Below are 20,816 nucleotides of genomic sequence, written 5' to 3'. Positions count from 1 at the left end.
CTAATGTAAATTGACTGATAGCCATAAAAAGCCGGTTTCTGGGTGACTTGTTGTAATAGGACAGGAGCTAGAGAGGGTCCTTAAAGTGGACTAAAACTTTGAGAACTGATGGCTGACCATTTCTTTTTTCTTTTCTTCCAGAACTCTCCACAAACTGCACGGGCTCAGTGGATGCGGAGTGCCTGAGAGACTGAACATTCACATGATGGAGAAGTCAGATGGTAGGCAAGGGGGTTTCCAGTCCCTGATTTAAAGGGTTAGTTGGTTTGTAAAGGGTTAATTAGCACCAGTCCCTGAGTGACACCCCAGAGAAGAGAGAAATTCTCCAAAGGGGCAGTTCTGGGACCCAGAGCACCCACTTTAGCTGTGAACCTTGGTGGATGGTAGAGAATGAAAATTGAGTCTTGTGAAGTTAAGAAAGAAATAAAGAGAGAAAGAAACAAAGGAAGAAAAAACATTAAATGCGAATAATGTATTTTTTTTTCTTTTTTATCTCATCCAACTATCAAGAATGGAATAGTATCCCTACCTTTATCACCTTAAAAAAAATGAGGGCATAAGAAGTTTTGTGACTTAAATAACATTTATTATTTTTCAAAAGCTCATGGAAGCCGTTGGAGGCAGTGTTCTGGTTTAGGCAGGTGTGGCTGATCTCTCTTGGGCGCATTCATGCCGATTCCTTGATGGTTAGGCTGGGTCTAGGTGGTTAAAAGCGGCCTTGTTTGGGTGTCTGATAGTTAACTTGTGGGCCGTCCGTCATGACCTAACCACATGTCGCTCATCACCCAGGAGGATAGCTGGGCGTCTTGCCATATGGAGGCAGAGGACAAGCACTGGAAGAACAAACACATCTCCATGGGCGGTCAGTGGTCATGATTCTGTCTACGTCATGATTGCTGACCCCTAACCCTCAGCCAAAGCCAGTTCATGGACTGGATGGTAGAAGAGTTACCCACCAGTGTATGATAGTGGATATTTCCCCCAAACTATCTGTCATACCTCATCTATAAGTGGGTATCAATACAGTCTCCCATGGCTGGTACAGAGGGAAGCAAGATGGTGCACATAAACTCACTGAGTAATAACCGTCTAGCATAGTGAATGCCTCCTCCCAAGAAACACTCTGCAGCCACCCACGCTCCCCACTCTGAGGGTCTTTTTCCAGATCACCCAGCTTCAGGAAATGGGAGAGCCCACAATCTTTCAGTCACGTGGCCCTGGCTAGTGCAGGACGTAGGACTAGATGTCATCCGCAGCCCTGCCTCTCGCTTGTATCCACATGCCCCGCCCTATATTTCTGGAGCCTGCCACTCCCCCACAGAGAGCTGCTTTTCCAGAGCACCCCTGGGAATGACCCTCTCCCCCCACCTCAGTGTCACTCCCCTTCACTGACTGGCCTACTCCCCCACCCAGTAACTCAAAAAAGGCGCCCCTCCCTTCGGGTGCATCCTCTGTATCCCGACTTCTTTTGCTTCAGACGGGGTGTCATTGTGCATCCCTGGCTGGCCTGAACCCTGCTATCTAGGCCAGACTGCCAGAGATCCTGCCTGCCTCCTACCTCTACCTCCCCAGAGTGCTGGGACTCAAGGCATGAGCTACCATGTTGCACTATCTTGGCTTTTCAAAGAAGTTCACTTAATATTCCTTCTTTGCAGCTTCTCTTTCAGCCACTTTTTCTTAGTTCTGTCTTTCCTATTTCCTACAGAAACTGATGGCAGACATTTTGCTCTCTCTCTCTCTCTCTCTCATGACTTCTGATTGATTCATTCACATAGCTTTTGAGGTAATCACTGTCACTCCCAGCTCCGTTCCTTTCCTACTCCCTGCCTCTGTGTGTGTGTGTGTGTGTGTGTGTGTGTGTGTGTGTGTGTGTGTGTGTTGTGTGTGTGTGTCTGTCTGTCTGTCTATAGTGGCTGTGTTTGCAGTTCGTTTCCAAGTGCCCACCACCCAACTTTGCTTTTTTGAAGCAGGACAGTTCCCAGCAGCTCTGAATCTCCTGTAGCCTGCGTTTTCTCTTCTCCCACCACGCCACGATTTGTTGTCCCCGTTTACCCAGTAATTTGGGGAGCTTTCACCACACCCCGCCGCCCCAATTAAGCTCTGAGCCTCACAGAGTTAGACAGCCCAGGGAAAGTCCACAGCCAGTGGTCCTCATCAGGCTCTCCCCATCACAGCTCTAGGAGCCTCACTAAGGGCCCACACAACCAGGCAGGCAGGCATCATTTCCTCTACTTTACAAAGAAAGAAAGAAAAAAAAGAAAGAAAGAAAGAAAAGAAAAGAAAATGAGATTCCTTTTTCAGAGCCACACGAACGGGAGGGTTGGTTTACCTGACCTAACTTTAGTTTTGAAGGGAGCCAATTCTAAGTACTCTTGCCTTGAGGCCATGCCTGAGCTCCTACAAACCAGTCACCAGCTAGAACTAACAAGAACACAACATAATGTGAGCTTGGGTCTCTGGCATAAAGGCTGAGGTTCCAGCATGACTGTGCCCCTGGGAGAAAAGAGGAGAGCAGAGGGCGGGTGGCATGCAGAGCAACATTGAGGATCACCAAGTTGATCTGAGAGAGAGAGAGAGAGAGAGTAGAAAGATGCCTCTTAAACTTCTCACCTCTTAAAAAGAAAAAGATATATTTTGGGGGCTGGAGAGATGGCTCAGTGGTTGGGAGAACTGGCCGAACTTCCAGAGGGCCTGAGTTCGATTCCCAGGACTCACATGGCAGTTCAAAACTGTCTGTAACTCACGCCTTCACACAGACATACATGCAGGCAAAACAAGCAATGCACATGAAATAAATAAATAATTTTAAAAAATATATTGCATTTATGTGCATATGTCTGGGTAAGCATACATTCTATGGGTGCCTTTGGAGGTCAGCTGCAGTTCCAGGCAGTTGTGAGCTGCCTGACATGCATGCCCTGGGGATGGAACCCAGGTCCTCTGGAAGAGCAGCAAGCACTCTAAGTGCTGAGCTGTCTCCCCAGATCCATAAACCTCTTACCTCTGATGTCTTCCCAGTTCTAGGCTCCTTTAACTCCCCTTGGCTCTCAGCTGAAAGATTTGGCTTTTCAACACTCTGCTTCCACTTGATGTTATATACGCACGCTCCAGAGCTACTCCCAGAGGCTGCTGGGAAACTTGGAGCATTTCTACTGCATAGAGAGAGGCAATAGACAAATACAATAAACAGTGCAGCCTCTCCTTTAGGAGAAGTCTCTCCTCTGGGTCCTGGGTCTGCTTGCTTAACTTTGGACAGACATCTCCTCTCAGACTTGGCTTGTCCTCCTAGTCCAGGGTTCTCCTGAGTGGACCAGTAGGTGTCCAAGTACAACTTGGGAAACAGAAGCTGTAACGGAGAATGTTTTCATTACGTTGATTGCAAATGTGTCTCCTTGGGAAGTGGGCAAGATGGGGAAGAAAGCTGTGTGGGTAGCTGGGAAGTTGCGTGGTTGTGTGGAGGGGCACAGTGCCTCCTTGTCTACCTGAAGTCTGAAGGCCAGCAGGGGCCATGGTGTGATAACAGCCCACAGCACTGGAGATCTATTCAGCAACAGAAATGCAGAGACTTCACGTGTCAGCTTGGCTCCATCCCATTCTCCAGCAATGACTTAGCAGAGATCCGCTGGGAAGGCATGTAACACCACTGCAAGGAGGCACCATCAGACACACAGCCCCAGGCGGTCTCCCCCAGCAAGCGCATCTTTAGTGCCTTCTTAAAGCCTGCCTCTTTCCCTCCAAATTACTTTCAGTTTCTCTCACCTTGGTCTTATCAACGCTCTCACTACTGGTCCCTGGCTTCTTATTTATCTTTCTTTTAATCTTTGGCAGGAATGTTCATTTTGAGCTGCACAGGATGTCACACAACTATAATCCCAGTGCTCCAGGGTCTGAGTGACTTAGAAAGAGTGATTTAGTTCAAGCTGGTCTGTGCTACACAGTGAGACCCTATCTTAAAACCAAAGTAAACCAAAGCAACTTAAGAAAAAAAAATTCTTCTTGAAATTTGACCAACCCACCTTTTATTTAGAGCCTGATAGTGAATCCTGTTACCTAGACACTAAGTCACGTGGTTGGCATATGTACAAGTTGCTCCGTGGTCCAGCTTTTTCTTTTTTAACTGTCTGCATTTTGTCTCCCTCTTCCTGCTCCTTCACCCCACAGGTCAAGTTGTGTAGGTAGACTTTGCCTACCCCTGACGTGCTGGGTGAGCTCACACGTCCATGTCTTTGCAATGTCTTTGCCATTTCTCTGACCTCTACCTAGAGAATGCCTGTTCTGACTACCTATTGCTGCACAGACCACCCTGAAACTCAATAGCCTCCCACAGGAGTTGATTATTGATCCATACATATTTAGCTGAGAGCCCCTCACTACTTGGGGTCCTTCCTATAGTCAGATGCTCCTAGCATTTGGGCTAAGGGGGCTAGAACTGTCCTTTTCCTTCTGTCCCTCTTCTTCTTCTTCTTCTTCTTCTTCTTCTTCTTCCTCCTCCTCCTCCTCCTCCTCCTCCTCCTCCTCCTCTTCCTTCTCCTCCTCCTCTTCCTCCTCCTCCTCCTCCTCCTCCTTCCTCTTCTCTTTTCCCCCCAAAACAGGGTTTCTCTATGTAGCCTTGGCTGTCCTGGACTTGCTTTGTAGACCAGGCTGGCCTCGAACTCACAGAGATCCACCTGTCTCTGCCTCCTGAGTGCTGGGATCACTGGCATGTGCCAATACACCTGGCTTCCAGGTAACTTCTATGGGAAGCTGCCTAAGCTTCCTCACGTCATGACAGCCAGATAGCCCTGGAGATTCATCTCTCGGTAGCTGGCCTCCCAACCATTCTGAGAGTCCCTGCTAGAACCTACCAGTTTCTTTATGGCTTAACTTTTGAGTTCTCTTAGCACCATCGCTGCCATATTCTTTTCAAAGCATCAAAAGCCAGTAGAGATCCAAAGGTGTGAAGGAATAGGTGGCTCCTTCTTAGTGGAGTTAGCTTGCTTGTCTAAACAGGCAGGGAGCTGATAGGGCTAGCTATCTTGGAGATAAACTGCTCCAAAGTCAGTTACCCTCTCGTTCTGGAAAATTCCTACTTGTTCACTTAATATTTCACATTAAGTCACTCTTGTGAAGTCTCCCTCCATTGGCAAGGCAAGTCTTTCCTTTACATCGAGAAGATACTTCCAGAGAAAGGAGGAAAGTAAATCACTGAAGAAGACGACTGACCATCAACCATGCCCTTACCATGCTTGCAGCTGCCTTGTTCTTTGTTTTTTGTTTGTTTTTTGTTTTTTTGAGGCAGGGTTTCTCTGTGTAGCCTTGCCTGTCCTGGACTCACTTTGTAAACCAGACTGGCCTTGAACTCACAGTGATCTACCTGCCTCTGCCTCCCGAGTGCTGGGATTAAAGGCGTGCACCACCACGCCCAGCCACAGCTGCCTTGTTTGATCATAAATCCTTTGAGAGAAATGGCTGTTCCTGACTTGTCTTTGTGTTTCTAGATATATAGCTCAGCAACCAACACATAGGTACTCAGTAAATAGAAGCTGGGGCAAATGGATTGAATTGCTGATCTTTTATATTTTTGCACTAAAACCCAGCAATCAATCAACCCCAGCGAGTGTGTGCTGGCCCTCCCTCATTTCCAGTGGTGAGTCATGTGTGCTCATATCCACCATGGGACCGCAGTCCTCTACCTTTTTTGCTTCCACAAAACCAGTACCTATAATATTGAGAACATTTATCATGCACCAGGCATGGGGCTGAGTATAATATCATATTCATTATTAATTAATTGGTGCTCAAAATAATCTTACATTGCCTATTATAATTCCCACTTTATGGATGATGAGACACAGAAAAGCTGAGTAAATTTCCCAAGGTCACAGAACAGAACAGAAGGTATTGGGACTTGAACTCCTGCCTCGGCCTTTGAGTGCTGGGATTATAGACGCACACCACTCCCCGGCCAGGCTCTGTATTCTTGACTTCTGAGCTCAGCTTTCTCACACCATGTTCAGAGGTGACAAGGGTGTCATATGAAGAGCACCGAAGGGTCAAAGACTATTTAGCCTGGGCTGGCGGGGGTGGGTGGGGGAGCAGGGGGGTTGGTGAAAATCCATATGCAAGTCCCAATGACTTCAAGTAAGTAGTCTTTGGACTGACAGGTTCCTCACGACTTCCGTGGGAGTCAGGAGGGAGACTGATGGTGGCTTACAGGAGAGCATTCTCCCTACCATGTCTCCCTCCCACCAAGGTTCGTGCTTTCCCTAAGAGGCCATGGGACCGACGCATCTAGGAAGATGTACGATTGTCCCTTTTTGACATTTATGGGCTTGCCTCCCTGGACAGTTGTTTCACAGTCCATGAAAAGGGTGGTATTTCCTCAGTAGCATGGGCTTTTAAAAGCAGAACTCATGTTGTTACCGCCCTAGGCAGTTCAGGGGGGAAAGAACACTGGGTATCCATGACCACCTGTTTCAGTTCCCTTTGGTCTTTAGGTAACCAGAGGCTCAGGCACCCCAGGAGCTTAAATAATGCAGGAGTCATAAATTATCAATAGCTTAGCCTTTTTTTTTTTTTTGCAAGATTTACTGGAGCCTATTTGAGGCATGCCAGTTTCTTTTCGAATGCTGAGGAAACTATCTCATCCTTCCGAATCTCCCATGTCCATAACAGCCAGTTGGTACCCTCCTCTGGCAAATTGCCAGACTTCAGCTCAGCAGATACAACCCAGAAAAACAGTGGGAGACGATGCTGTTTTCCTTTCTTGCAGGCATGTTCATGATAACCACTGAGGTGGCATACTGAAAATGAGAAAGTGCAGATGTTGGCTAAATACACATTGATTTGATAAGACGATATCCCAGCAGAGGCACCAAGCCCATAGGTGACGCAGCATCCTTCAGTGTGGCTAGAGCATTGGAGAGAGGCCTCATACGGCAGCGGGGGAGGTCAAAGTCACAGACACTCAGCCTCATTTTTAACTTTATGCATGTTTCTTTATGCCTCGTGTTTTCCAGGCAAGGACCCGTCCTCTCAGGCGGATGAAGAGAAAGATCCCCCAAAGAGCCTCCCTTATTCTGTGGAGACCCCATATGGCTTTCATTTGGACTTAGACTTCCTCAAATATGTGGATGACATTGAGAAGGGACACACCATCAAAAGGATCCCGATCCACAGGAGAGCCAAGCAAGCTAAATTCAGCACTCTGCCCCGAAACTTCAGCCTTCCCGACGGTGGGGCGCGCACCCACGCTGCTCCTCCCCAGCAAAACTGGTCTCCTGTGGTGCGCAGGAAGATATCCCTGGGGACCCAGGAGCAGTCTCAGTCTCTACAGCCGGGGAATCTCCTCCCCCAGGCCTCAGTGCAGGGCAGTGAGCCGAGCTACCATAGGAAGGCCCTGTTGACGGAGGATACCAGACAGGCAGAGGTTGGTACTCAGGAGGAGGCCGGGGCGTGTGGCCGGCCCCAGCTTCTGAGAGCATCCAGCATGCCTGCTACGCTGCTGCAAAACCGGGTCCCCGAGGAGCCTAGCCTGACCTCGGGTCCTTCCACACTTTTTGCCCTCCCTCTGCTCCAGGATGAAGGCGGTGTCTGTGATGGCACCTTTGACCCTGCTTCTGAAGGGCTCACAGGTTTCCAGGCGTCAACCCAGTCACCGGACAGAGACCTGGGGGAACTGGAACCAGCAGTTCCAGAGCTGGTCTGGGAGGGGGCTGAGCCTGAACAAGTCGACATCAGGGTTTCAAGTCACCTCTCTCAGCCAGGCCCTCCCCCCTCCTCAGTCCAGAATGTTCCCACAGCTCTAGAGGAAGCTAGAAAAGCAGAGGTAGTGTTAACTCCCGACTCCTCCACTCCAAGCCCTCCCCCTCTGCCATCCCCCATCCCTGAGAGTGAGCTGTCCCTGGAGGAAATTGAGCTCAGCATCAGTGAGATCCCGCCCCCTCCACCCATAGAGGTAGATGTGCAGAGCATTGGCATCTGGGTAACAGAGGAAAGCCTGGGCCTGGTTGGGAGGGATACCAGCAGTGTCTCCAGCCTGAAGAATCAGGTCTTGGCCCTTGAGAACAAGTTGTCAGCGAGAACAGAGGAGCTTGCCCACGTCAGAGCTGCCCTCGAGCAGCAGCAAGAGGCGACCAAGGCCGGGGAACAGAGAATTCAAGAGCTGGAGTGCACCGTAGCCCACTTAGAAGAAAGGCTTAGTCAGGAAAAGGCCAGCGACACTCTGGACCGGACTGATGTCACCGTGAACACTGACCCCCTTCAGGAACTCATCCCCAGAGAGTCATGTGACAAAAACATTGGGGTCAACCTGCTGAGCATCCCAGATCCTGAACGCTGGGCGCCTAAAGCAGAAAAGAATGGCTTCCCGTGGGTCCAAAACAGTCACAGACAAGGCCATCAGAGTCCCACAGAGCCTGTGCCGCCACCCCAGCTGTCACTGCCAAAGGGGCCTGAGCAGGTTCTCGCCTCCTCCTTATGTAGCTGCCTCTCCATGGAACTCCGGATCGAAGAAGAGACTGCTGAGCCCGAGAGAGGTCCCCAGGTGGGAGCTGAGGACTGGGGCAGGGCAGCAGGAGGCTCTCCCTGGGGTAGCAGCAGCAGAGAGTCGCTGGCCTCAGTGATCAGAGAGGAGGCCAGCTCAGAAACCCCAGGGCCAGAGCGTCCAGGAAGACCAGCGAGTTCCCCACAAGATGCCACAATTGGTCAGTATGTTAAGAAGATCCAAGAGCTACTGCAGGAGCAGTGGACCTGCCTGGAGCATGGCTACCCAGAGCTGGCCAGCGCCATCAAGCAGCCTGCCTCCAAACTCAGCAGCATCCAGAACCAGCTGCTCAGCTCCCTCAACCTGTTGCTCTCCGTGTACTCAGCCCAGGCCCCAGAGCAGAAGGAGCCCCCTGCCCCACCCTCCTCCACCCCTTCACCGACGCAGCCGCCACTGCAGGGTAAGTACTGATACCTATTTCTCCTTTGCATGACAAATTGTAGGGACTAGGGGTTTTAATTCTATGCATATGTTTTTGGAAAGAAAAAAAAAAACTTAAACACCCCCAGGGACTCAGGGGAGTAAAAACTGGTCTGTGGAGGCCTTGCTACTGGGTTATGTATAGCCGCAGGGCTGCTGCATACAGCTGCATAAACTGCACAGGCCACAGAGAGGGGTGGAGGAAAAGCCATTTGCTAAGCCCGGAGCCTGCAGTACTGAGTCTTCGCAGTCCTGGGCCAGGAGTCATACTGCCTGCACATGCTTCTCGCCCCTCGGCTGTCCCGCCTTTCCTTCCTGGACCCTAGAAATCTCCACCTTCCTTTTCTGGCTTTTCACATCCAAGGTTCTCTCTGGCTTGAAGAGATCTGAAATAGTTTGTTTGCTGTTTGGAGTGAGAAGATAAGGAAGCAGGAGGGAGGGAGGGAGAAACGGGTGGAAGGAGGGAGGCAAGGAGGAGGAAGGGAAGAAGGAATGCTCACATACAGACGTCACCTCTTAGCTGGGCACTGTGACACACTCCTGTAATCCCAGCACTCAGGGAGGCAGAGTCAGGCAGATCTCTGTGAGTTTGAAGTCAGCCTGGTCTACAAAGTGAGTCCAGAACAGCCAAGGCTACACAGACAAACCCTGTCATGGAAGAAAGGGGGGGGGGAGCCACCCCTTAGCTGAGCAGGAAAGACTAAGTCATCACATACACTCTCCTCTGTTGAGCAGAGGGGAATCACATATCACTCCTTGCAGAATACAAGTGGGTTCCCTGCCACAGGCCACAAACTGCTGCCGCCCTCTCACTTTTCTGCTACTTCTAGATTTTCCTGCGGGGGACTGTCCTCCATGCCATTACATAGCACAAGATTTGTGACCTGGTTCACGTACCAGTCACAAGTCCAGTGTCATCACAAGTGGCAGTTTGCATGCCACCCAAGGACTGCTGAGATGTCCCTGAGAAGAGATGGGTGTAGACCAGCACCCAAAGTTGTGCCATCCCATTCTGTGTGCATGTCTGAGCCCCCAATTTCCCAGCCCTGAGATAAAGACCACGCTGACACTACACACGTGGTTGTGAGACGTGCTCCAATACCTACTCCGACACTCAGACACAGAGAGGTACAACATTCCTGGGAACAGTTCTACAAACATTGACCGTTAGGGCCTCTGACTACCATCCCTTAAAAACCTGATCTGCATTACCTGCCCCTCTTTTTCCCTTTTCATATACCCATATCCTCTTAAAGCGATAGTCCTAGTTTGGTTACCCTGAGGTAATTCTAACCTGTGATATTGTGTCTGCCTAGAGATCTCTCCATCGACCAGCCTTAAATCCATAATGAAAAAGAAAGACTGTGGCTTCCGTGCAGGAGGTAATGGGACCAAAAAGAACCTTCAGTTTGTTGGGGTTAACGGTGGGTAAGCATCGCTTGTGAAGCTCAGACTGCCTTCCCTGCTACCTAACCCAGTGCTATCCTTAGTGCCCTTTCCCTGGGGGATATGTCTGTCTCTCATCCTTCTGCAGGGGCTCAATCTCCATGGCTTGTTAAAACTCCATGTCGGGTTTGCACATGTCTGACTCCTTGCCAGCTGTGCTGGTCTGTTGGAACCGCTACTTTTAATATGGCTTGTCCCGGTCTGTCCAGGGCCCACTGCCAGGTGGCTTGTGGGAGTTTTAGGGTTTCTGGGCCCTGTGAGGAAGGCCTCTGACTTGAGCACAACACAGAAACCAGCTTTGCTGGTTTATTGAACTTTAAGTTTGATCTCTTTGTTTATTGCCGGTGCTGAGACTTGAACCCAGGCCCAGGCTAACAGGCAACTCTGTCTACCACTGCACACCCAAGCCCAAACCAAAAACAACTAGCCTGTTGATACAGAACATAAGCCAAGCCTTCTCTAGGCTGGGGAGTCTGAGCATTAGATACGGTCGGACAGCAAGGATGCATTCTGAGAAAGGCATCCTTGGGGGATTTCATCACTGTGTGAACATCAGACTACTACACAAGCTAAGGCATTGGTGACATCACTAAGCAATATAATCTGGGGTGTATGCAGTCTGTGGTTGAATGAAACATTCTTAAACTACCTGACTGCAGCCGAAATTGGTTGTTTCACAATGTTCATTAAAAGACAGCTATATGCTAGGTGACAGGGTTAAAAAAAAATCAAGTAAATCTTGGTTGCTACCTTTAGCTCACAGGTAAGTCAAGAAACAAAGGGAGCCCAGGGAGGTGGCCTGGCAGGTGATGTGCTTGCCACCAAGCCTGAGGTCCCGAGTTAGTCCCCAGGAGAAAACTGACTCCTGTGTATGTGTGTGTTGTGTGTGTCTATATCTGTGTGTGTGCGTGTGCATGTGTGTGTGTTTGTGTGTGTCTGTATCTGTGTGTATGCGTGTGTGCACACGTGTGTGTTTGTGTGTATGAAAGAGACAGAGGGAGGGAGAACACAAATAATACATAGATGTAATACAATTTTTTTTTAATTTATAAGGAAGGAACTACTGATTGGCAGTTTCCTTGGCAAAGGAGTACAAGATGCTCCGGAATCCTGAACGAGCTCTGGCCCAGACCTGAAAAGGCCTTGATGGCTTGGCCGCCTTCCTCTCTTTCTGTTTGCTTGCCCTGCCCAGAGAGTCATCTCCTGGCCACTCCTCAGTATGTGTCACTCTAGAACCATGGTGCTCCTTGTGGCTGTACGCCGGAGACACCAAGCTTTGGAAATTCTCCATTGCAAACTTGGAGACTGGCACAGTCAGCTTGGAGTACACTCCACATACTGAGAATGCTAAAAAACCCCAAAGGTTCCGGTATCACACACACACACACACACACACACACACACACACACACAACATTCACTTCTGCAACAGGATCTTACTGTGTAGCCCAGGATAGCCACACACTCAGCTCTCCTACCTCAGTCCCTGAGTGCTGAAATTGCAGGTGTGTGCCACCATGCCCAGCTGTAGCCTATGTTCTGCTGGAAGCAAGTCTTCCTCCTTCACTGTCACTCACAGACATTTTTATGTGTGGCTATTGTCACATAGGGCCTGCATGAAGACGGTATTGAAGGGTTCACCATTGCCAGATGTAATCTGGGCTGGAGTAGGGGGTGCTTAAGGAAGAAACTTAAGGTGGATGTGGGGATGCTGAGACTTTGGGCTCCTCTCTGGACCTAACACTAGGACCCCAGAAGTATATTCTGGGGTTGACATGAACCACCAGCCCTGGTCAAGAAGGATAACCCCAATGGCCTTTGTCTGTTTCCCTAGCTACGAGAGCACATCTAGCGAGGACACCAGCGGCGAGGACAGCTCCCCCGAGGACTTGTCTGACAGTGAGACCGAGAAGAAACATGATTTCTCAGAGCCCAGAGAGGACAGAGACATGCACCCACATTGTGAGGCTAGCCAGCGTGTCCCGGAAGGCAGCAGTGACTCAGGCCGCACAGGTGGGCCTGGGGAGGAGGTCTCTCACCTGAGGCCTGAGAGGTGAGTCGCGTGTGGAAGAAGTGGGGTGCGTGTTCCTCTAAAGAGGGGAAAAGGCACATTTCTCCTTCATCTAGTCCAGTGTGTGTGTGTGTGTGTGTGTGTGTGTGTGTGTGTGTGTGTGTGTGCGCGCGCGCCTTTTTACCAATCCATTCGGCAGTGTTTGTTAAGGTTCTATTTTGTGCCAACCTCTGTGCTGAGTGAACTAAAGAAATGTGACTTTTGCCTTCATGAGGAACAACCCGGATGTCCCATGTTCTTTGTATATATAAAACCAGCATTTATTGGCACTGTACATATGACGGACTTGACACATGTTATGTTATGGAATCCTTGTAGCAATCCTGAAAGTAGATGTGGAAAACAAAGGCATTTGGAGATGAGGTGACGCCCGGAGTAGGGCAAGGACTTGGGCCCAGGGACGTCTGACTCCTACAGACTCTTTTTTGTTATTGTTCTTTTTAAAATATATATATATATATTTTATTAATTTATTCATATTACATCTCAATTGTTATCCCATCCCTTGGATCCTCCCATTCCTCCCTCCCTCCTGCCTTCCCCCTATTCCCCTCTCCTATGTCTGTGACTGAGGGGGACCTCCTCCCCCTTTATATGCTCATAGGATATCAAGTCTCTTCTTGGTAGCCTGCTGTCCTTCCTCTGAGTGCCACCAGGCCTCCCCATCCAGGGGATGAGGTCAAATATGGGGCACCAGAGTTTGTGTGAAAGTCAGACCCCACTCTCCACTCAACGGTGGAGAATGTCCTGTCCATTGACTGTTTGGTCATAGTCTGAGTGCTGGAGTTTCATGTGGCGGCAGCACCACACTTGCAGTTCCATACTTTGACCACCAGGGAAGCAAGGCAGTAGCAGCCATGATCTGAGGACTGTATGAAGAAACACCCTCAATGCGTAGAAACACGGCACCCAGGACTGCTGACGTCATCTCTGCCCTCCTCAGCCTGAGCGTGGAGGATGTAAGCACAGAGCTGACTGTCAAGCAGGCCCACAGGCTGCTCCACTGCAACAGCCCAAGACGACCATGCTGTTCGAGAAAGGATGTGCACCTCCTCATAGTCATGGCACAAGCGCTTGTCACCATGACACCCAGTGTCAGAAGTTTTTATTTTACCAACTCTGTTCATATTTCTGGTGTCCTTCATGGAGGACTTGCCGGAAGAATCTGCCGGTATGGGCTGGGTTCCTTGGATTTTTCTGTGCACCCAGGCAGAACGGCAGTGCTTTCCTTCCCAGCGAGGCAGTAACTACCACTGAGCCTTTGCCCCATGCCTGCCTCATCTGCTCCAGCCCCTGCCGAAAGCAGCATGAAAAGACAGAGTCTTCTGGCCTCCAGAAGCGCTCAGATGCTGAGCCACAGCGAACTGTGAGCAGCCATGTTTTTTTAGGACTGCCCCTCGTTGTGGGACCAGTCACACGCTTGATTGTTTGTGTGGCTGAAAGCAGAGAGTGAAAGTCCTTTTTGTCAGCACATTGAATTTGATACATAATCTCTCTGTTTTCTTTAGATATAAACCCACAGAGGAATTTCTTACTGCATGCCAGGCACTGAGCCAACACCTGCCGGAAACTGGGGCCACCACCGAGCAGCTCCTGGTACTTGGATTGTCCGTTGTCACACAGAGTTTTCCTGTGGGGTGACTTTGGTCCCTTTTCTGAGGCAGCAGTGTGTGTGCTGCATTCTGTGATTTACCCAAATGTTGTCCCTTCAGGAGATGGGCTAGGCTGAGGGAATAGTAGGATTAATACACACAAGAAAACTAAGCCCAGTATTGTTTTATAAAATTATCTGTATTACCTGTATTGTCTGTAGGCCTGATCAATCAAGACACAGACACTTGTTATATTTTAAAATAGCCTTAGTTAACCTGGGGCAGGGCAGATATCAATCCTCTAAACTACCTCCCATAGTGGGGCAGGCTTGGGATCCCTGTCGCAATCCCATGCCATCTGCTTCCAATAACTTCTATCAAGTTACCTCCCATCCATAATCCCAAATACTTGCTCACGTTCTTCATCTGGGCTGGATTCTCCATCCACGCCACTGGCCATGTGCTGCTCCTCCAGCTAAGCCATGGCGGCCTTCCTCTCTTCCCTTCAGGTCTCTCTCCTTTCTCTTCTCTCATGGCGGTCTCTCTTCCCAGAATTCCTTCCTCTCTAAGCCCCACCTATCTTCTGCCCAGGTGGGATGGCTTTTTATTAAGTAAAAGGTGGGTCAGACAGCAAGCAGTAATTAGCATCAAAATACACCAGATTATCCCCCAACAGCCCAGCACTTAGGAAGCAGAGGCAGTCAGATCTCTGTGAGTTCGAGGCCAGCCTGAGCTACAGAGCGAGTTTGAGGACAGCCAGGGCTATGCAGAGAAACCTTGTCTTAACTCCCCACCTCAACCCCAAATGAAGGTAGCCATAGGCTCAGAGGCATTTTACCATGTATTTTCGACTCTGTGGCTTAGGCGTCAAAGTGCCCAGCAGCTCACAAAATCATGGGTAAAGTGGAAGGGACATGTAGGACATGACCTAGGTTTTACTTCCCGGAGTTAATTCAATGCCCAGGGCCTGGTATCCCCATCAATAAATGACAGTGATTGCTGGCTTGTCTCCATCAACCTTGAGCACCCACATTTGAGTCTACCATGCCACTGCTTTGCTTAACGTATACTGATGGCCAAGAGACCAAAAATAAGAACATACCTTCATTCAATCTTCCTCACCCTCATGTCCCATGGGGACTTGAACCTGTAATTCTTATGTTCTGTTTTTAATCAGGAGACAGCTGTCAGACCCGAAGTGGAAAAACCTGTAAGCAGACACTTTCAGCGGCCATATGCTCCCTCGGAGGTGTAGCCCGGAGATTAAAAATGACCAATTCAGCAGCATTTGTTATTCGCCCGACCTACTTATTTATTTATTTATTTTTAGCTGATTTGCCAAATAGTATTTCCCAGTTTCCCAAAGAGACTGTTAAGGGGCCAAACATGAGATGGATGTTGATGGAGACTCTTGATGCTCAAATTATATAACTGGGCTCTGTTTTGACCATTCATTCATTCATTCATTTATTTATTCATTCATTCATTCATTTTGAGGTAAGGTTTCCTGTAGCCCAACCTGATCTCAAACTCATTATATAGCCAAGCATGACCTTGACCTTTCTGACCCTCCTGCCTGTGCCTGATTTTATGGGGTATTGAGAACTGGATACATCTAACAAGCATTCTGCCAGCTTCAGCTCTTTGTGGAAAATTTACCACTATGCTCCCTAATACCTGGGCCTTCCTGCAGAGTTTCTTTCTTTCTTCCTTAAGATTTATTTATTTGTTACACATACAGTATTCTGCCAACGTTACATGTGTACCTACACACCAGAAGAGGGCACCAGATCTCATTATATAGATGGTTGTGAGCCACCATGTGTTTGTGGGAATTGAACTCAGGACCTCTGGAAGAGCAGCCAGTGCTCTTAACCGCTGAGCCATCTCCCCAGCCTCCTGCAGAGTTTCTTGATTCCCTAGATAAAGAAGATATTCTGATATGTAGAAATGTTTCAGCCACAAACAATCCTTCTGTTTCTGCTCTGGAAACATGACAAAACCCCACGTACATGCAAGCTTGGCACCACCCCACACTAAATCAAACCTTAGGATAGGAATCCCTTTATCTCTGCCACCTTTTCCCTTCCTGAGAGACAAACTAGGTTTTAAAGTTACCTCACCAGCCTTTCATGGTGCATGCCTTTAATCTTAGCACTCACTTGGGAGGCAGAGGCAGGCGGACCGCTATGATTTGGAGGCCAGCCTGGTTTACATAAGTGAGTTCTGGGACAGCCAAGGTTACAAAGAGAAACCCTGTCTCTAAACAAACAGACAAACAAGTAAAAATTACCCTCACTCTATAGAATCATGGAAACCAGGAAGCCAGCCTCATTTTATAGCAAGGACAGGAAATGTTCAATGGAGGTGTTTGGTCACACAGCTGAGCCAGGACTTACATCTATACGGTCACGTGCATTAAATAACTAACCCTGGTGTCCCTTCCAGAATGAGCATACAACCATTTAAAGCAACTGCATCCCAGGAGCACCTCTTGCCCTTTCAGATAAAATATAAAATATTATAAACATGTGCCCTTAGCTATTGGGACTGTCATACACAGAGCTGATGTCTCCACTTCGTATCTGTTTTGTGCATGGTGCTAATGGGTGGGAGATGGGGCCCTGGGCGGATCACACAGGCATCGCGTGTGCTGTGGGATTCTTGCTCCTGCTATCTCAGATCCCCCAGATAAATCATTCCTTCGAAGAGCTGTGGAGAAGTGAGGGATGAGAGGCATCCGAAGCTGACCTGGCCAAGTGTCACTGGGCTCTCTAACTTGGGTTCCCAGGCCAGGGAAGCTCTTGTAACCAGAATCTTCTGGCGTTTCAGAGGCAGAGCTTGAATACCATCAGTCAAGAATGGTTCCGTGTGTCCAGCCGGAAGTTATCTAGCCCTGCCGTGGTGGCCGCCTACCTCCTCGAGGTCCAGCCTCACTCCCCACATCTTCTGAAGCTGCTTGTCAACTTGGCTGACCGAAGCGGGAACACAGCCCTTCACTACAGTGTGTCACACTCCAACTTTGCCGTAGTGAAGCTACTGCTGGACACAGGTTAGAACTGGTTGTTACAGTCTGTGTCCTCCTTGAAGGCCACCTTCTTGCTCTTATAAAATGGGACATATCTGTATTGCCCCAGCTATCCCTGCCCCAGCCTCTTGAGTAGCTTCCTGTATCACACTCCTTCTCTCATCATACTGCGTCCCTCTTATAGTGCAGGATCAGGGCCAGACCATGTGTCTGCTATTTTCTTTTCTTTTATTATTATTTTTTTCTTGGGCTTTTTTTTTTTCAAGCCAGTGTTTCACTAGGTAGCTTAGGCTGTCTGTAACTTACTATGTAGACCAGGCTGGCCTCAAACTCACTTGTCTGCCTCTGCCTAGCAAGTGCTGGGATTAAAGGTATATTTTGTTGTTATTGTTGTTTTAATATTTACTTATTATTTACACACTGTTCTTCCTGTACTCCAGAGCAGGGCACAAGATCTCATTATAGATGGTTGTGAGCCACCATGTGGTTGCTGGGAATTGAACTCAGGACCTTTGGAAGAACAGACAGTGCTCTTAACATCTGAACCATCTGTACAGCCCTTTGTTTTGTATTATTTTATGTGGAAACACTCACAGGTTTACATGTCTTCCTTGCACAGGACCCTCACTAATCTCTGCATTGTATCATCTTAGTAGATGCACAGCTAATACAAGTCCCCACTGCCTGTACTCTGTCATTTATTCTTTGAAATATTTCTTATCCCTTGTGTCATCAGTATTTGCAATTGAACAAATTGAGACTGGGGCTACAGAATTTGCTCAAGTTATACAGCAGATTTTGTGTTTGGTCTGTCCAACTCCAGAGCTGTACCATATCTTAGGAAGGCCACCTTCTCTTGTCCTCATAAAATATTATTTAACAAAAGCATGGGTCTAGTTAAGCAATTTGACAGATTTATCTCTCACCAAGTATCTATTGGTTACTTGTGACTTATGAATTAAGGATGCAGAAGTGAGCCAGGAATGAGCCCTTTGTTTCTCAGAAGCTTATAGTTTAAGTCAGAGCTGGGACTGGAAAGATGGCTCATCAGTTAGGAACGGGCCATACTTCCAGAGGACCCAGGTTCAATTCCCAGCCCCCCACACAGAGGCTCACGGCTGACTGTAACTCTAGTTCAGGGGATCTTATACCCTCTTCTGGCCTCTACAGGTAACAGGTACGCATGTGGTACACATACATACCTGCAGGCAAGACATCTATACACATAAGATGCTAAAATAATGATTAAAAAATCAGAGTAGCCAGGCATGGTGGGTCACACCTTTAATCCCAGCACTCAGGGAGACAAAGGCAGATGAATCGCTGTGAGTCCAAGGTCAGCCTGGGATACAAAGAGGGTCCAGGACAGCCAGGGGTACACAGACAAACCCTGTTTCAGGGGAAAAAAATATGAGTTGGGTGGGATGATGACCCAGAAGAAGGATCTAGATGTTATTTCAAGATGCAGAAGTGAGATGAGTCCAGTTCATGAGCAGGAAAGGTACCAAAAGCAGCCTGAGAAATGCCCAAGGAGAAGGGAGCACTGTGAAAGATGAGAAATGAAAAACTACCTGGGGCCAAAAAGCTTCTAGTTTGGACAGTAGGTGAATGGAGGTTGGGATGGTAAGCAGGAGCCACATGTGTAGGACCTTGGGTACTGATGGGATTTGAGTGCTGTTTGAAAGGAAGCTGAGCCAGCTTTTGTGTAGGAAGCACCCAGCCAACAAATCCTTCAGGAAGTGTCACTTTGTGGTAGGACTGGGTTAGCCACAGTTGAGGAGGTGGCGGGCAGAACAGAAGGCATCACAGGGGTCCACATAGAGACAGTGTAGGCTTGCAGTAGGTGTAGGTGATCACCTCAGGGGGTGGAAGAGACCAACTAGCTGTGAGGTGGAAGGAGAGCACCATGATCTGTCAAGCTCAGGTGGCTGAGAAGCTGACGATTCTAAAGACAGAGAGGGCTAGTGGTGGGAAACGCTGCATTTAGTGCGGAGAAGGTTTCCAGTTGCCAGTGGGTCATTCAGGGGTCAGAAGGGTATCGATCTCATATAGATAGATAGATAGATAGATAGATAGATAGATAGATAGATATAGATAGATGCAATCAACATACACACACACACACACACACACACACACACACACACACACACACACGAAATATAAAAACAAATTCCAGATCCAGGATCTGAGGAGAGGGTAAAGGCGCTTGCTGCCAAGCCTGGTGAACTGAGTTTGAGTCCTACGACCTACATAATGGAAGGAGAGAATTGACTCTTGAAAAATGTCCTCTGATCTCCATGTATGCATCATAACACACACACACACACACACACACACACACACACACACACACACACACACACAATTTTTTTTAATTAAAAACAAAACCAGACATGACAGCTTCTGTTTGTAAGCGTAGCATTTAGAAGGCTGACACAGAAATATTGCCATAGATGAAAGACCAGCCTGGGCTACAATATGAGATCCTGTCTCAAATACACCCAGTAACCAACTGTTGGTTCATCTTAGTTAAATGAGTGGGTGGTAGATGGATGGCTTCCATAAACTTCCAGTTTGACACAGTCCTGTTAAGTGGACTTGAGGTTCTTCCCAGGGGCAGCACAAATGGCAGCCTAAAATTCTCTTTGGTATACTGACCTCATCAAAGGATTAAACTGGAGTTCTGGCACTGAGCCAGCAGGACTGCTCTTCACGGGTTCAAAGGCTGCCATAAGAATAAAGAACTTAGTTGGGTGTGGACCTAGTGCATGGCTCTGTACTGTTCTTGGGCCCCTTGTTGGGGGTGGTTGGCAGAGCAGGAGCAGCAGCCACTATGCTGGTCTAGGTGAGAATGCACATACGTCTCCATCTACCCACAATCCTTACGTGGCTGTGGACCAGACACTAGTTGCACTTTCCAGGTGAGAAAACAGACTCAGAGATGCCACTAGTGAGATTCAAGTCTCAGAACCAGTAAGTAGCTAAGTCAGAATTCCAAACAAGATCTGACTGTTTCTACTGCCCAAAGCAGGTTCCAGGGATTGGACAGTGAGGCCTGAAAACAGCCGTTATGTGCTCAAAGAAGCCAAAGACTACAAACCTGGGCCAGATATAGTCCTTATCTTTAAGTAGCTCCAGGACTTGATGCCTGCTCAAAGCCAGGCCAGAGTCAAGAATGGATGACCTAAGATTTGACAGTGGTGAATTCTTGCTGCAGCTGACCAAGAGACCAGCCAGCACTCATTTAACTTGAAGCTTTCACCTTTGACACACTCAAGTGGCTGGGGAGGAGCAGAATGTGTCGTTCCTCCTCAACATCAGTGAAAGACTTTTCACACTCCAAACCTGTTTGTCCTGCATTGTTTTCATGCCCCTGGCACATGGTGTGTGAGCCCTCGGGAAGGCCCTACAGACTTGACAATCATCTTCAGCTCCGTGTAATATGAGCTAGCAAGAGTGGGCCTCTGGGCACATCTGTGAGCATTGTGTGTGTGTGTGGGGGGGTGAGCTCTGCAGCTGGATTGTCCTAAATCTTGCTGGGACCTCCTCCATCATATGGATAGTTTATGTGACCTCTCTGGATTTCAATATTCTCATGTAAGGAAGACCACGTGTTGTGCCTGGGGTTTGCAAAATAAAGTCATTGTCACTGACCCCTGTCTGTGTATCTCTGGCCTTTTGTGATCCTCTCTCCTGCTGGGTGTGCTCAGAAAACCTGGAGAGAACATTAGC

General features: G+C 48.5%; 1 protein-coding gene and 1 long non-coding RNA gene across 3 annotated transcripts in view; one reads left to right on the top strand and one right to left on the bottom strand.

The window, feature by feature from the left end:
- The window catches only part of LOC311594991, a 53,208-nt gene that overhangs the window by 12,848 nt on the left and 19,544 nt on the right, over positions 1–20,816 (bottom strand). The window lies entirely within an intron of this gene.
- Positions 1–20,816, top strand: part of KANK4 (KN motif and ankyrin repeat domains 4) — a 67,413-nt gene that overhangs the window by 34,144 nt on the left and 12,453 nt on the right. For both annotated transcript variants that reach the window (XM_084777122.1, XM_084777123.1), the window contains exons 2-7: positions 142–221; positions 6,999–8,924; positions 10,261–10,372; positions 12,225–12,443; positions 13,970–14,057; positions 16,886–17,105. In XM_084777122.1, the coding sequence (XP_084633248.1) occupies positions 203–221; positions 6,999–8,924; positions 10,261–10,372; positions 12,225–12,443; positions 13,970–14,057; positions 16,886–17,105 (2,584 nt within the window). In that variant the 5' untranslated portion in view covers positions 142–202. The remainder of the gene's footprint in view (positions 1–141; positions 222–6,998; positions 8,925–10,260; positions 10,373–12,224; positions 12,444–13,969; positions 14,058–16,885; positions 17,106–20,816) is intronic.

The sequence above is a fragment of the Acomys minous genome, assembly GCF_964271855.1.
Source record: "Acomys minous genome assembly, chromosome: 1".
NCBI lineage: Eukaryota > Metazoa > Chordata > Mammalia > Rodentia > Muridae > Acomys > Acomys minous.
This window is presented reverse-complemented; position numbering and strand designations above follow the sequence as displayed.